The 14,657-nt window shown below is 38.2% G+C and overlaps 1 protein-coding gene across 4 annotated transcripts in view; it reads left to right on the top strand.

Annotated features, from left to right (window-relative positions):
* The window catches only part of PELI1 (pellino E3 ubiquitin protein ligase 1), a 325,875-nt gene extending 321,598 nt beyond the window's left edge, over nt 1-4,277 (top strand). For all 4 annotated transcript variants that reach the window (XM_067007513.1, XM_067007515.1, XM_059078793.2 and 1 more), the window contains one exon: nt 488-4,277. In XM_067007513.1, coding sequence (XP_066863614.1) covers nt 488-1,054 — 567 coding nt within the window. In that variant the 3' untranslated portion in view covers nt 1,055-4,277. The remainder of the gene's footprint in view (nt 1-487) is intronic.
* Nucleotides 4,278-14,657: the final 10,380 nt, after the last annotated feature.

Consider the following 14,657-nt stretch of genomic DNA (forward strand, 5'->3'; position numbering starts at 1 on the left):
TATTCCCAAAAACTATTAAATCTTTTGCTGACACAGAGTACCAAGTATGGCTATCAAGTGCTGACTACCAAATACTATACCAGGAGGATAATATCTTAATGTTTCAATTAGAACACTCTAAAAGTTTATTCTTCTTTTATATTATGTTAATATATTTTAAAACCTAAGCTTTCCCAATTTAAACAGCATTCTGTGTATTTTCTACTTGTATCTGTATATCTTTGACCAACATATTTACCAAATTGGAAATATTAAACTTACTGATTAGCCAGATGTTTTAATCATAAATTGTCTTTACTGTAAAGCTGAAAAGAGATAAGTTACTACTCAATATTTTATCCTTGATTTTCAAACCCATATTTTTCATGACTGCCATTCAAGTTTCTTAAATAAACAACCAGAGGAAATCTTGATTCTTGAGTAAGGAACATGTAAGACCAAAACTCTTAGGTGGTAAATGTGTTTCTTTGATTCTTGTTTCCTCTAGGTGGAAATTGAAACCAATCAGTTACAAGATGGCTCATTAATTGACCTCTGTGGTGCAACATTGCTGTGGCGTACTGCAGAAGGCCTTTCCCACACTCCTACCGTGAAGCATTTAGAAGCTTTAAGACAGGAAATCAATGCAGCGCGACCTCAGTGCCCTGTAGGGTTCAACACACTAGCATTTCCTAGTATGAAGAGGAAAGATGTTGTTGATGAAAAGCAACCATGGGTGTATCTGAACTGCGGCCATGTGCATGGCTATCATAACTGGGGAAACAAAGAAGAACGTGATGGAAAAGATCGTGAATGTCCTATGTGTAGGTCTGTTGGTCCCTATGTCCCTCTGTGGCTTGGATGTGAAGCTGGATTTTATGTGGACGCCGGCCCTCCAACCCATGCGTTTAGCCCGTGTGGGCATGTGTGTTCAGAAAAGACAACTGCCTACTGGTCCCAGATCCCGCTTCCTCATGGTACTCATACTTTTCATGCAGCCTGTCCCTTTTGTGCACATCAGTTGGCTGGTGAACAAGGCTACATCAGACTTATTTTCCAAGGACCTCTAGACTAACAGACCATTGTCCTCCAGGACTACATTATACATTTATAAGCTAAGTGATTTGGGTTTTCCAACCTGTTGTCCACATCACAGTTTTTCTGCTCTGGTCATTTGCATTAAGATGAAGAATTTTTTTAAACATTTATAATAAATAGTAGCAATTTCTGAGCAAAAATCTGGGAAACTCAAGCAAAGGAATTTCCAAAAGTACCAGACTTCTGAATTCTGAGTTTTGAAAATATATTTTGAGGAGAAAAAGACATAGTCTAATTTGATGCCTTCAATTTAGTGTTTTGAATCACCCATCCTCAGTGTTGAAAAATTGTTTTGTATAACTGAGGGTACTGTTGGTTCAAACTATGTTAGTTTACAGTTTGTTGCAAACATTGTAAAATACAGCAACATGTATATTAACTTTTTTTCTATTTATCTTTATTATAGAAAATATCTTAGAATGTTCTTGGTAGAGTAGCATGGTAACGATGGTCTCACACTCTTGGTGTGAATGGTAGTTTAGCAAGCATAGCTCAAGGATTTGCAAAGTTAGGAAAAAGGACAGGAGAGCCTCTCTCCCCACCCCCATCTAAATATGGAATTTGGTAAATTAGAATATTTTGTAAAAAAGAATTCATATTAATTACCATTATGTAAGAGGTGTTTGTTTTTAACCACTTTGAAGATAATCGGGAAAGATTTTTTTTCCTTAATGTTTCTCCCAATTGTAGTACTATAACAAAAACTTAATGCTAAGAAACATTTCACATGCTCCTTAGAATATGCAATTTAATCTAGATTATCTATTTTTCTCCCATGATAACTAATCTGTTTTTAGTATCAGCAACATTTGGCAAGTTTATTTTTTAGATATAAACTGTGGTTCATCTGTTCACTGTTTCTAGAAAAAAAATCATTCCCATGAGGAAAAGCATAAATAACAAGAAAGGAGAGTGACTTGATTTGCTGTTAGAAAAAGAAATGCTTAATTAACTATCCTGTATTTGGACTTATTCAGGTAAGAAATTTAGAGAGATATAAAGGGTTGAATGACAACAGTGCTCTTTTTTTTTAATCTAACAGACCAGCCTTAACTGTGGGCTTGAATCCTAAAAGGACAGTTGCCACAGTGTGACTCAAGGAAATGCTTGGTTGGCAAATGAGCACCAGTGACAGCCAAATGGAGGGACATACTTGCATGGTCAGTTTATTCTCTAATTCCAGTAAGTTCTTTGCTTTCAGAAGCAAGAAAACATTTCTTCTCCCCTCCCCCCACCCCCCCTTTATTTTTTTAACACACCACAAGGAAAGTATAGACAGTTGCACTACATCGAACCCTTTGTGACACTTGTAGAAATCAGTACACTTTTAGATTAGACAGAATCATTTTTTTAATCTTTTGTTTTCCTTTAGTTCAAAAAGTTGTATTATACTTAATTGACTCTAGCAAAATTTTGTATGTGGTAGCACAGCTTTAATTTATCCTATTACAGTGCTGTTCTGAATTTTCTTTTGGTTTTTAAAAAACAAAACCTGTTGCTTAGAAGCCATGAACTATTTTACTTTACTTCAACTTGTCAAAATTTCCTTGTTTTAAAAAATCATTTGGGTTCACTCAGGAAATGCATGTCAGGAAACTTTGTATTATAAGTTGACTAGTTGTGATGTATCAGTAACTGCTGTTACTCCTTTTTCAAAGAAATATAATTGATTTTGAAGTTTTCTAGATTGTCACATGCTTTGTGACTAATGCAAGGAAATCAAGTCCTGTGTTGTATTTGTTCTAGTCATTTCTATTCAGGCTATATATTGTAGCTGATTTTTATTTGCAATTAATTTATTCAAACTGAGTAAATACTTTTCAAAATAGATATTTGAATTTGCCTTTGTGAGTTCATTTTTGCATAACTGAAAATGGGAAACCAGAAGTAAAAACTTGTGGACAGATCTAGTCCACACTCCAAAAATATTCACTTGAAATAGATGAGGAGTTTGCATTTAATGTAACACTTTAAATCTGTGGTTCTCTTGGGAGAGCATCTCTTACTTATCAATAGAGGAACTTCTTTAGTGGTTGAATAATTGAGGCCTTTTTCTAAGTTAAGCCCTGCTGGAGAGATGACTTGTAGCAAGTTGCATACTAGACCGTTTAATAGTGCCTCAGTGATCATAAAAGGTTCATGTTCTTCCCAAGGTGCCTGAATTTCCTCCTACCAACTAAGAAAAATCTGGTTCACTTTCTCTCAAATTTAAGTTTTGAAAACTCAGGTAATTTACATCTTTAGTCATACTTTTTCTGTTCAAGCATTTTAATTATTAGTTCTGTCATTTTGCCAATGCCTAACGGAATACTTTTACTTATTCAGTTGTATTAAGGGAATGTCAGTATTCTGGCCAAAGAGAAAAAGTTGTATTTAGGTCTCCTAAATGCACTCTCAAGAAAGACAGTCTTTATGGCTCAATTGTTTTATCAAAGTGATCTTAATATCTAAATGTTCCTTACTTTGTACAGTGAATTAAATTTCCCTTCATCTAAAATGTTAGGGTCATGAAGCAAGACAGGGTAGATATCTAGAAAGGAGGAGTCTTTCATCACATTATCTTCTCGAAGCTGTGATTGCTTACTTTCATGATATAAAAATCTTCTAGTATGTGTGAAATAGGATAGGAATAAATAATCATGTAAATATATAATTACATCTAACATGAGTACTCTCACTCCACTCTTCCTTCAGAAGAGTACCCCAAGAACCATGTGTGATGCGTGACCTTCTGACACATAGACTGAGTGAGGGCACCAGTGAAAGTCCATCCATTATTTCTTTAACTTTATAAAAAAAATATATAATTCCAACATGTTGGCCCTTTATCCCAAGCGATCATCTTATGCTACCCCACTTTAGAGACCACTGGCTGAAAGATCTGTGATCCATTCTTTGGTTTTTGTGTTCTAAGCATTAACCATGTAACAAATCAGATCACCAAAATACTACATAACTGAACTGTATTACTCTATCTCCCACTCCCACTTTCAGAATTACTCCTATATAAGTATACTCTAAGGCCATGCCCTCAGAATTTTACCCACACATTCTTACAACGGATATTTGAATATCCACTGTGCAGCAAGCCCTGTTCTAATACTGGGTGATGTAGCAGGAAAAAACAAAACAAAACCCTGCCTTCATGGGGTTTACATTCTAGTGGGGAAGATGGAAATGAATGTGAAAATTAAAAGACATAGTATGATAGATAGTGAGCAGTGCTGAGGGACAAATAAAGCAGAAAAGGGAGATACAGAACGTCATGTGTGATGTGTGTGGGTGTGCGGAGTGTTTGCAGTATTAAATGGAGCAACAGAAAGCCCCACTGGAAGGGTGGTATTTGAGTAAAGATCTGACGGGAGTGGCTACTTAGGAGAAGAGCATTTAGGCACAGGGAACACCAATTGCAAGGGTCCTGATGCTTGGAACATTTGTGTAACAGCCAAGAGGCCAGTGTGGCCATGTGGTGTGAAGGGAGAGGAGGAGCAGGTTAGGTCAGAGAGGTAAAGAGACAGAAGAAGTGGGGCATGGGGGTGGAACTAGATCTCAGCCTCCTGAGATTTTTGGCTTTTATTCTGAATGAGTGGGGGGCCATAGGATTTTGAACAGGGGAATGACATGCTCAGACTTCGATTTTAATAGGATCCAAATAGACTGAAGTGGAGCAGGGAGACCAGTTAGGAGACTGTTGCAGTAATCCTGGGGGAAAATGATGGCGACTTAGTTCAAAGCGTGGGGGCAGTGGAGCTGGTTTGAAAAGTAACCAGAATCTGGGTATGCTTTGAAGGCAGAGTTGATGATATTTGCGGCAGATCAGATATGGGGTGTGAAAGAACGAAGAGGAGTCAAGGACGACTTGGTTATTAGCCTGAATAACTAACTAGAAGGATCGAATTGTCATTTAGTGAGTAGAGAACAGTTTGTGGAGGAGGGTGTACTGACTGTGGAACTTAGCCTTGGACATTAGATTGAGACTCCTCTTAGACGAGGTATTTACCAAAAACTGTCTCTGCTTTTTTTCTGTTCTTTGACTACTGTCAAAGTTCTTAATTATTATCATCAGTGTTCCCCATGTATCCTATGCTAGCTTAGAAACAAAAAAGTATTCCTCCTGATTAAGGGCCAGCTTCCTTTCATTGAAATAGAGAGTCAGGATACTTCTCATGTTTCTCCCTTTGCTTTGGCTGCCCTCTGAGGAAATGAAGTTCTGTTTTCAACTACAGTTAACTTCCTTTAGCCAACTTGTTCTGATACAGTTTTTCTCCCATCTCACTCATATACACCTTTTTCCTTAGCTCTTGCTTTCTTTTAAAAAAAAAATTCTCATTTTTATTGAAGCTTAATATTTTGTTGCTTCAAATCCTTTCTGGCAGTGGCAGAGCACAGTTGTGTTTGTTTTAATTTTAATATTTAAATGTTAACGGAAAACAAAGAACTCTTGAACCTATTTTATAAGTCCAGATTTTAATATCCAGCTTCCCTTAAGGAAATATGCCTGTCTTTGATAATACTGTCAGCAGAAAATACAGTAAGGAAGATCAAAAGAGTTCTTCTAGTAATCATTGTAAAATATCATGTCCAAACATTGTTACATGATATGATGGGAATGCTGGTTTGTTTAGACTGACATTAGATTGTAAACCCAGCTATGTATGCTAAACTACAGCATAAAAATTCCTCACAGCTAACATTTGAGCGTTTGCTATGTGCCAAGCACTGTTCTAAATGCATCATTCTAAGTATATTACTGATTTTATTTAAAACTCAAAACAACGCTTTGAGAGAGGAACTATTATCTCCATTTTATTTTTTTTAAATTTTTATTGGAATATAGTTGATTTACAATGGTGTGTTAGTTTCTGTTGTACAGCAAAGTGAATCAGTTAAATATATATATATGTGTGTGTGTATATATATATATATATATATGTGTGTGTATATATATAAATATATATATGTATCTCCACTCTTTTTTTAGCTTCTTTCCCCATATAGGTCATTACAGAGTATTGAGGAGTAGAGTTCCCTGTGCTCTACAGTAGGTACTTATTAGTTATCTGTTTTGTATATAGTGGTGTATATACATCAATCCCAGTATCCCAGTTTGTCCCTCCCCCACCTTACCCCCTGGTAACCATAAGTTTGTTTTCTATATCTGTATGTCTCCATTTACAATAGAAACCAGATCCAGCAGTGTCTAGTAACTTGCCCAAGGTTCACATGGCTCGTCACTAGAGGAGTCAAAATTTGAACCTCAGAAGTCTTGCTCCATACCTGTGTACACAGGCGCTACATTTTACTGTCCGCGCCCCCCCTTAATGGAATTTGAAGTCTTTTTTAAAATCAATTTTAAACAATTTTTCAAAAATGATTTAAGGTGGCTTATAAAAATTATTAAGAATGTTAAACATCAATAGTAAAAATTTTGGGAAGAACAAAAGTAAAAGAATTTGATATTATAACAAAGTAAGATAGAACCAGCATTGGCATGAGTACACAAGTAGATTTAATGAAGGCCTGTAAACTTGCTAAAGGTGAGTCACAAATTGATTTAGTGCAAAGGTGTTTAGTAGGTTATTCAATAAGGAGAACATGATCAGTTACAAGATCCAGGCAGCTGCCTGGAAGGTAGCAACAAATCCACTGCTACAGAAACTTGTAATCATTTCTGGTCCTGCAAGCAGAGAAATTCACATTCAGGAAGCAGTGCCATTCCTTCTTATAAGTAGATTCATGCAGTATTTTCCTGTGACTCGCTTATTTCATTTAGCATAATGTCCTGAAGGTTCATCCATGTTGTTGCTATTGCAGACTTTCCTTCTTTTCTAAGGCTGAATGGTATTCCAGACTATATGTGTATGTGTGTGTGTGTGTATTTATTTACTTTATCCATTTATCTGTCAGACATACAGGTTGTTCCACTTCTTGACTCTTGTGAATAGTGCGGCAGTGAACAGGGAGTGCTAATATCTCTTCAAGATTCTGATATCATTTCTTTTGGTTAAATACCCAGAAATGGGATTTCTGGATCATATGGTAGTTTTGCTTTCCGTAGCGGCTGCACCATTTTATATTCCCACCAACAGTGGGCAAAGGTTCCAGTTTCTCCAGCTCCTTGCCAATACTTTATCATCTTTTGTTTTTTGATAATAGCAACCTGACAGGTGTGAAGTGATATCTTTTTGTGGTTTTTATTTGCATTTCCCTGATGATTAGTGGCATTGAGCATTTTTTCCTATACTTGTTGCCATCTGTATGTCATCTTTAGAGAAATGGCTATTCAAGTGCTTAGTCCATTTTTTAATCAGGTTATTGGTTTATTTTACTATAGAGTTATAAGAGTTTCTTATATACATGGTTTGCAAATATTTTCTCCTATTCCATAGGTTGCTTTTTCATCCTGTTGTTTCCTTTGCTGTGTAGAAGCTTCTTAGTGTGTCCCACTTGTGTATTTTTGTTTTTGTTACCTGTGCTTTTGTTGTCATATCTGCTGCTTCCCCACTTTAATGACGGAACACATTGAAAGAATTCTTTCCCAGGTTGGTAAAGGGCTGTCATGGTGCCTGGCACATGTAGATGCTCAAAAACTATTTCTTATATAATTATAGAAAATGTTAGAACTCTGAACTGTTAAGCTATCCAAACAGTCTGAGTAGAAGCATTTACAAAAACAGTCGAATGAAGGTTACAGAAGCTGTTTATTTAATAAGAAAATGTGTTTTCATTGGTCGAAAAGACACAAATGGAAAAAAGGTGGAGGTATGGCAAAAAGTGACAGTTACTAGAAGGTTGACAGGGCAACAAGGAGAAAACCCATGGGTGGTGTCAGAAGAGAACAAAAAGGATTATCCTGGAGAAGAGAGAAGAAATATTAATTATAGCTCAAAAGTATGTCATCCAGAAATTCAAGTTTTTGAGCCTTTTATTGGTTGGGGAAGACACAGAAGACAGCCAAGATTGAAAGGGAAAGTTAAGATCTACCCACCTTAGAATTTCCTAAAGTTTTACTATATCATATTCCTGTATAACTATTAATAAAAATATAAGTAGAAGGGATCTTGGCAATTAAGTTACAGGTGAGAAACCAAGGCCTTGTTAGGTAGTAGCTACCAATTGATAAATCCGGTACTAGAACCTCTGTCCCGTGTCCCCTAGCACACTGATTATCATGAACTTGAGTCACCAAGATTCAGTTAAATTCCCGTGTTTTGTTTGTTGAAGCAGAGATAAGTACATGCACTTAAATCGTTTTTATTTTTAAATTCTAAGTGTCAGCAGAGTTAAAACATCAACTCTCATTGTCATATAAACAATGGCTCCCAAATGTAGGGGATGGTCTGTTTCAGAATTCTTTTCATTAAAAGGTTATCTAGTTTGGAAATGAAAGATAAGAGTAGGGAAAGAAAATGAAGAGTCGTTCAGTAGTGTCACTTATAGCCATTTGGCCTCTACGTGAATCATTCAGCCAACAAGAGCGCTCACTCAGTGACAGGGCACTTATTTTACTTTTCTATTTATTGTGAAGTTAGCACAGTTGTTTTGCATACCGCACCTCTGCAGGAATGCAACACATTCAGATACCCTTCACTTTCAGTAGGCTTCTTTTTCAGTTGACCTTTGGAAAATAAGTTATTTGAAGTGGTGATTGTAATGTCTCATTAAAATGTTAAAATTACTGTATTGTCAAGCAACTCAGAATTTTTCTTGGTCCACAATGTAATTGAATCATAATAGCAACCTAAACCCTAAGTGCTCATAAAGTTGTCTAAATCTTGAATCATGAGGGGCAGATCTTTAGGTGGAGAGAGAGGAGTTAAATTGAGCTAGGTGTACAGACACAAGAAAAGGAACTTCCACAAGAAAGGCTGTCAGAGACCTGTAGGTGGTAGGAGCTCCCAAAGAAGGGATGGGCTCTGGTGACAGCTGAGAGGGTTAATGGGAGGAATTCTCCACTGTGGGTCTTGGTAACATGTTAGGATCCCTAAGGCAGTTACTTCCAAAGTTAAATTTGCACAGGGATTGGGGGCGGGAAGTTAGAGAACTTGTGGCCCCCAACAGAGAAAGCATAGTAATTATCTTAATGTCCAGGTGTGGAAATTATGGGCAGGAATCATTACATCCAGAGACAGGCAATTTCTTGGATTCCCCCTTCACCACCACTGCCTCTCTCTAAATCAGTTTCTCTCTCTCTTTCCCTCTCTCCTTCCCCCCCTCCCCACACCCTGAACACCTGCTCCCAATTTTGGAATAAGTATAGCTCCTCATGATGACTTTTTGAAAGAAACAGTGTTCACTTGAGTGTGTAAATTCTGACAAGTTTGTTAGTATAATTCCTGTATTAGTCACACTGAATGAATGCAAATGTTAGTTGTATTTTTGATTGATTTTATTCAGAGCGCTCAACCGTGGCAAGAAGCCCTGAGTCAGGTGTACTATGCACAGTTGGTATTTAGTTGTAGAGGTAACGTAATATAACTATGATGTGATACTTGTGAGGTGATAAAATGAAAGTCAAAGATTCTACTCTTGGGATGTGGCCTTTCACAGAGAAGCACTAAAAGAACGTTTACTGCTTTGGTACGTGTTATAGGATTTTTAAAGTTTGAAAGTTAACAATCAAGAGTTTGTTTGAAGATGCTTTTATGGTTTCATTATTGCTACTGACTTCAAATATGGCCATATTTATTTACCAAAGTGTTTTAATTCCTTTTTAAATACAAAAGAGCTATTGAAAATGTCTGGGTGGAATTTCACAAAAACAAGGAATTCTTCAGACAAGGCACGAGTCCAAGCCTTAATCCAGTCTGGCCTCGGATACCAGTCCTCAGATGTTCCTTTATCAGAGTCGGTAACAATGGGCAGTTATTCATTGTAAATAAACTAGAGCCTAAGTGAGTGAGGGGAGTGAGAAAATATCAAGCTATACAGTCCCTTTGGAGAGGATCTAATTATACTAAAGCCAGTATTTCCTGTAATTTTGTAACATACTTTTATGTTTAACTCCTTGGCTCTATCTGTGGTCATGAATCTTGTTACCTGATATCCTATGGGAAAAGAAAATCCAACCCTTTGACATCAGTTAATTAATACTCGTTCTACCTCATCTTAGTTCCTAAGGACTTTGGTGCTGGTCCTATGTGTCGAACTAGAATTCTAAGAGCAGATGGTCCCAGACTAATAAATTTATGGTCTCTTCAGTTGGGGAGCTCAGTAGCTTCTTTGATATACAACAAAGTCAAAGAATTTTAAATGAATTTTAAAGCTATCTTCAGTCTAAAGACCTTTTTAATCATTCATTGGCTAAAGGAAAGGATATTCCAAATTATTCATAGCCAAAACATCCCTGAAAGGGTATAGTTTGGGGGACAGTTCAGAGCAGTGACCCAACATGTCAAATTCCCTAACAACAAATTACAAGGAACTTGTCTCTATGAGCCTGTGTTGGAATTTAATTATATGTTGACCTGTGACACCAGTTTGAACATCTTTTTTTTTTTTTTTTTTTTTTTTTGCGGTAGGCGGGCCTCTCACTGTTCTGGCCTCTCCCGCCGCGGAGCACAGGCTCCGGACGCGCAGGCTCAGCAGCCATGGCTCACGGGCCCAGCCGCTCCGCGGCACATGGGATCTTCCCGGACCGGGGCATGAACCCGTGTCCCCTGCATCGGCAGGCAGACTCTCAACCACTGCGCCACCAGGGAAGCCCCTGAACATCTTTTTGATCTGCAAATATGCTTGGTTGTAATGGGAATTCAAATAGAAAGTCAGTCTTAACCTTTTGATACATTCCTTCATTATGAATTACATCTGCTTACCAGTGAAATATTCTACAAAATGGGAGAGACGTGAGTGAAAGAATTGATATAACATGTAGTAGTTTAAATTTTTAGCCTGAGAATATTACATTAATTTAACTTTTGTCATGTTCATTGCTCATTATTGCTGACACTTTGAGCTACCAACTAACCTTCTGGGTTCCCAAATACCCCTGGTCTGATTTGTAAGTACACTTGTAACCATAAGACTCAGCATTCACTAGAGAAGACTTACACACAGCGGGAAGCTCACATCTCATTGGGTGAGAACATTTCCAGAAAATCTGTTTTGTGGCTTTCTTTTTTTTAAAGTTTCTCTTTTATGTGGAAAGGTGATAGAAATCTTTATTTATTTGGAGAACTTGGTATAAGTAAACAAAATGGAATCTTATGCAGTGACAACTTCATCTTCCTGATTGGCAAGAACACACTGACTTTAAGACCCTCTTTCATTTGCTTCCGTTTGCTTCCGTTTTCATGGTTCATTTCCAGCCAACACAGCATTTCTGAAATGCCAGCATTTGCTTTGTGTTTTCTGGCATTGTATCTAAGCAAACTAAACTTAGATGGGTGCCAACAAGGTAATGCCATGCTTTTGTGAAATTCCAGAAGATCAGTTCTTTTAATGAAATTGGAGATAGTGGAGTTGGTTTGCTGTTTGATCCAAAATTTGATCTCCTTTCTGGACCAATTTTTTTCTCATGGAGAAAAACTATTCTATGACCAGCAAACAGGTACGAGGACCTAATATATACTGGAATGAATGGATAAGAAAGAGTAAGTAGTGCAATGCATCATGATCAATGTGATTAGAAAAGTAGCTCAGAGCGAAATTCTCTTTGGTGTCTTAAATGAGTCATGTGATTTGGACCTGTATGGCTGGGACAGGAACTATTTATCTGATTTCATTCTGCTTCTTAAAAGCTAGAGGGCCTTTGGCAATAGAGTACAGGCTTCCCTCTTGAAGGGAAGTCTGTGCAAGAGAATAAAATACTTGGAGGATACAAAGTTTGATCCTTCATAAAACTTGAAGAGTGTGAAAAATAAAAGGATGTCTTGTATAAAGTCAGCCTTCAGTTAAATATTCATTGAATATTTGATTAGAACTGGACCCTTTATCCTTCATGAAGGATGAAGAGTTATTTTTAATTTTCTAGCAACCTTGCGATCACAAGATAGGAGAGAGGAACTTCATTCTTGAGTGGAGAGGAAAGTAATGAGAATCTTTGCAGACAGTTGTGATATACCTTTCTTTCCTTGTTCTGTGGGAGTCATGGGGAAACCTCAAGGGAGAAAGCCTGTTGACAACTTAAATTGGAAAGCAAGAGCTGATTTGAATTTGGTCTTTTTCTCCACATGAACATCACAATTTACAGTGCTCTATTAAACTCTGGGTTTTTTTTTTTTTTTTCAACATTAAATAAGATGTCTGGAGAGGGATTCTTTCATTTCCCTCACCCTGAGAGCAGTTGTTTCATTGAATACCTTCTAATTACCTGACTAGTCAGATGTGTTTATCCACTGGGAAGGGAAGCCTGTATTGAATACCTACTTTGGGTTCATTTAGTCAACAAAAATATATTGAGCATCTAGTAAGTGAGAGGTACTGAAACTATAAAGAATAAAACAGACATGGTCCCTACCCTCACAATGCTGAAAATCTAGTCAAAGGGAATGAGTAAGTAAGCAGTTACAATCTGTGTAAGTGCTATGACAGAAATAAAGATCGTTTAAGAGCACATAGGAGGGGCACTGAACCAGACTTGGGAGGTCAGAGAAGCCTGACTTGAAAGAAGAGGACAGGGGAAGGTGGCAGTGGAGGCAGTAGGAAGAGGATTCCTAGCGAGGGACGAGCTTGTGCAGAGGCTCAGCACCAGTAGAGAGCAGTGCATGTTTGAGGAACTGAAACTGAATGTGGCTAAGTGGAAAGTACAAAAAAGGGGAGGAAAAGATACAGGCGGGAGACACATCAGACAGGGCTTTTGTAAGAAAAGCCAAGGTGTCCTTGAGCTCTATCCTGATAGCCATAGGGAGACGGGGAATGATGAGATCAGATCTGCACTTTTGAAAGATCACTCTCTCTGACTGCTGTGGAGAACAGGTATGCAAGACTGGATGCAGAGAGACAAAAAATTGCAGAATAGCCCAAGTGAGAGATGATGGGGAACTGCATACAGGAAGTAGCGGTGGGAATGGAGAGAGGTGGATGGATCTTAAACATTGAATGTATTTAAAAGTAGACTTGGCAGGACTTTATGACTGACCAGATGAAAGAGGAGCCATGACTCTGGCTTGGGCAACTAGATAGATGGTAGTTCATTCCCTGTATGGTATAACAGAAGAGCAGGTTTATAGGGAAGGGGAGGAGGATGAATGTAGTTTGAGATCACTATAAACTATCCATGATGCTGTTCTGTTGGCAGTTGAGTGTATGATTCTGAAACCCAAAATAAGATCCACCTTGGAGATACGGATTTGGAGAGTATCAGCCTGAGGTCCTATGAGTAAGACCTCCCAGGAAGCTGTGACCCAACCAGATGGAACATTAACATTAAAGCGTAGGGTGGAAGAAGAGAAACCCATAGCAAAGACTGAGAGATGTCAGAGGAAAAAAGACAGAAAACCAGAAGAGATCGATGACGTGGAAGTCAAGAGAAGAGAACCCATTAAGGAGGGCTGGTGTACAGTGTCAAATTACTGAGGAGCAAAGTAAGTCAAGGGTTGAGCAATATTCATTGGATTTAGCTACAAGGAAGGTGTCTGTGACCTTGACAACTGCATTTTCAAGGAGTGAGAGAAGTAGAAGCCAAGCTTCAGAGGTTTGAGGAGGAAGAAGTGGAGACCTGGAAAAGTCAAATAGTTTGGTTATGGAGGGGAGGAGATGGAGAGGGAGAAGCAAAGGAGAGAAAGGAGGGAAGGGAGTAAATAGGCAACAGAGGAGAGGCAAGAAGGGGAGAGGAGAAGGGAGAAAACTGAACAGAGATGCAAGGTTGAAGGAAAGATTTTTGTGTTTGCTTTGCAAATTAGAGCTACTTAAGGATGTTTGAAGGCTGAAAGGAAGGAGCCTTTGGAGGAGGGGAGGAAGATAATGGATAGAGCATAGGATGGAGGAGATTGGATCCGTAGCACATGGGAAGAATTAGCCTGAGACAAGCTAATTTCATTGTAACTGGAGAAAAGGGAAAAAAACCAACAGTGTGGATATAAGCAATGTTGGAGGTTGGCAACTGAGGGGGAAGTTCTTATCTAATAGTTTCCTGTATCTTCCCTCTGAAATAAGCAGAGAGGGAAATAGGAGAAGAAAGAATGAAAATTTGAGGAGCATGAAGGAGGTTTGAAGTGGCTACTGGAGAGAATTGGAGACACTGCTGGGCAGCACTGAGGACCCAGGTGAGGGTGGAGAATATACCAGATATTGGCAGCGATCTGCTTAGTCACGTGATTTGACTGACCATCAGCATTTGAACCCCCAGTATTGATGTGGGGAGGCAGTTAGATTGGTCCGGTATTGCTACATAGTTATGTTTGGTTGCAAGTGACAGAAAAACAAACAAACAAACAAACATGAAAGAAGTCCATTGCCCTCTTACATAAAAATCCAGGTAGACTAATAAGGCTAGAATAGAGCACCAGTGTGTCAGGAATCAAAATTCCTTCGAGTGCCTTACTTTGCCGTCAGGGTTTGTCTTCCATGTCATGTTCTAACATGGTTACTCCAGCTCCATCCATTTTGTTTGCATTTTGGTTAGCAGGAAGCAGGCAGGA

The sequence above is a fragment of the Kogia breviceps genome, chromosome 11 (assembly GCF_026419965.1).
Source record: "Kogia breviceps isolate mKogBre1 chromosome 11, mKogBre1 haplotype 1, whole genome shotgun sequence".
Taxonomy (NCBI): Eukaryota; Metazoa; Chordata; class Mammalia; order Artiodactyla; family Physeteridae; genus Kogia; species Kogia breviceps.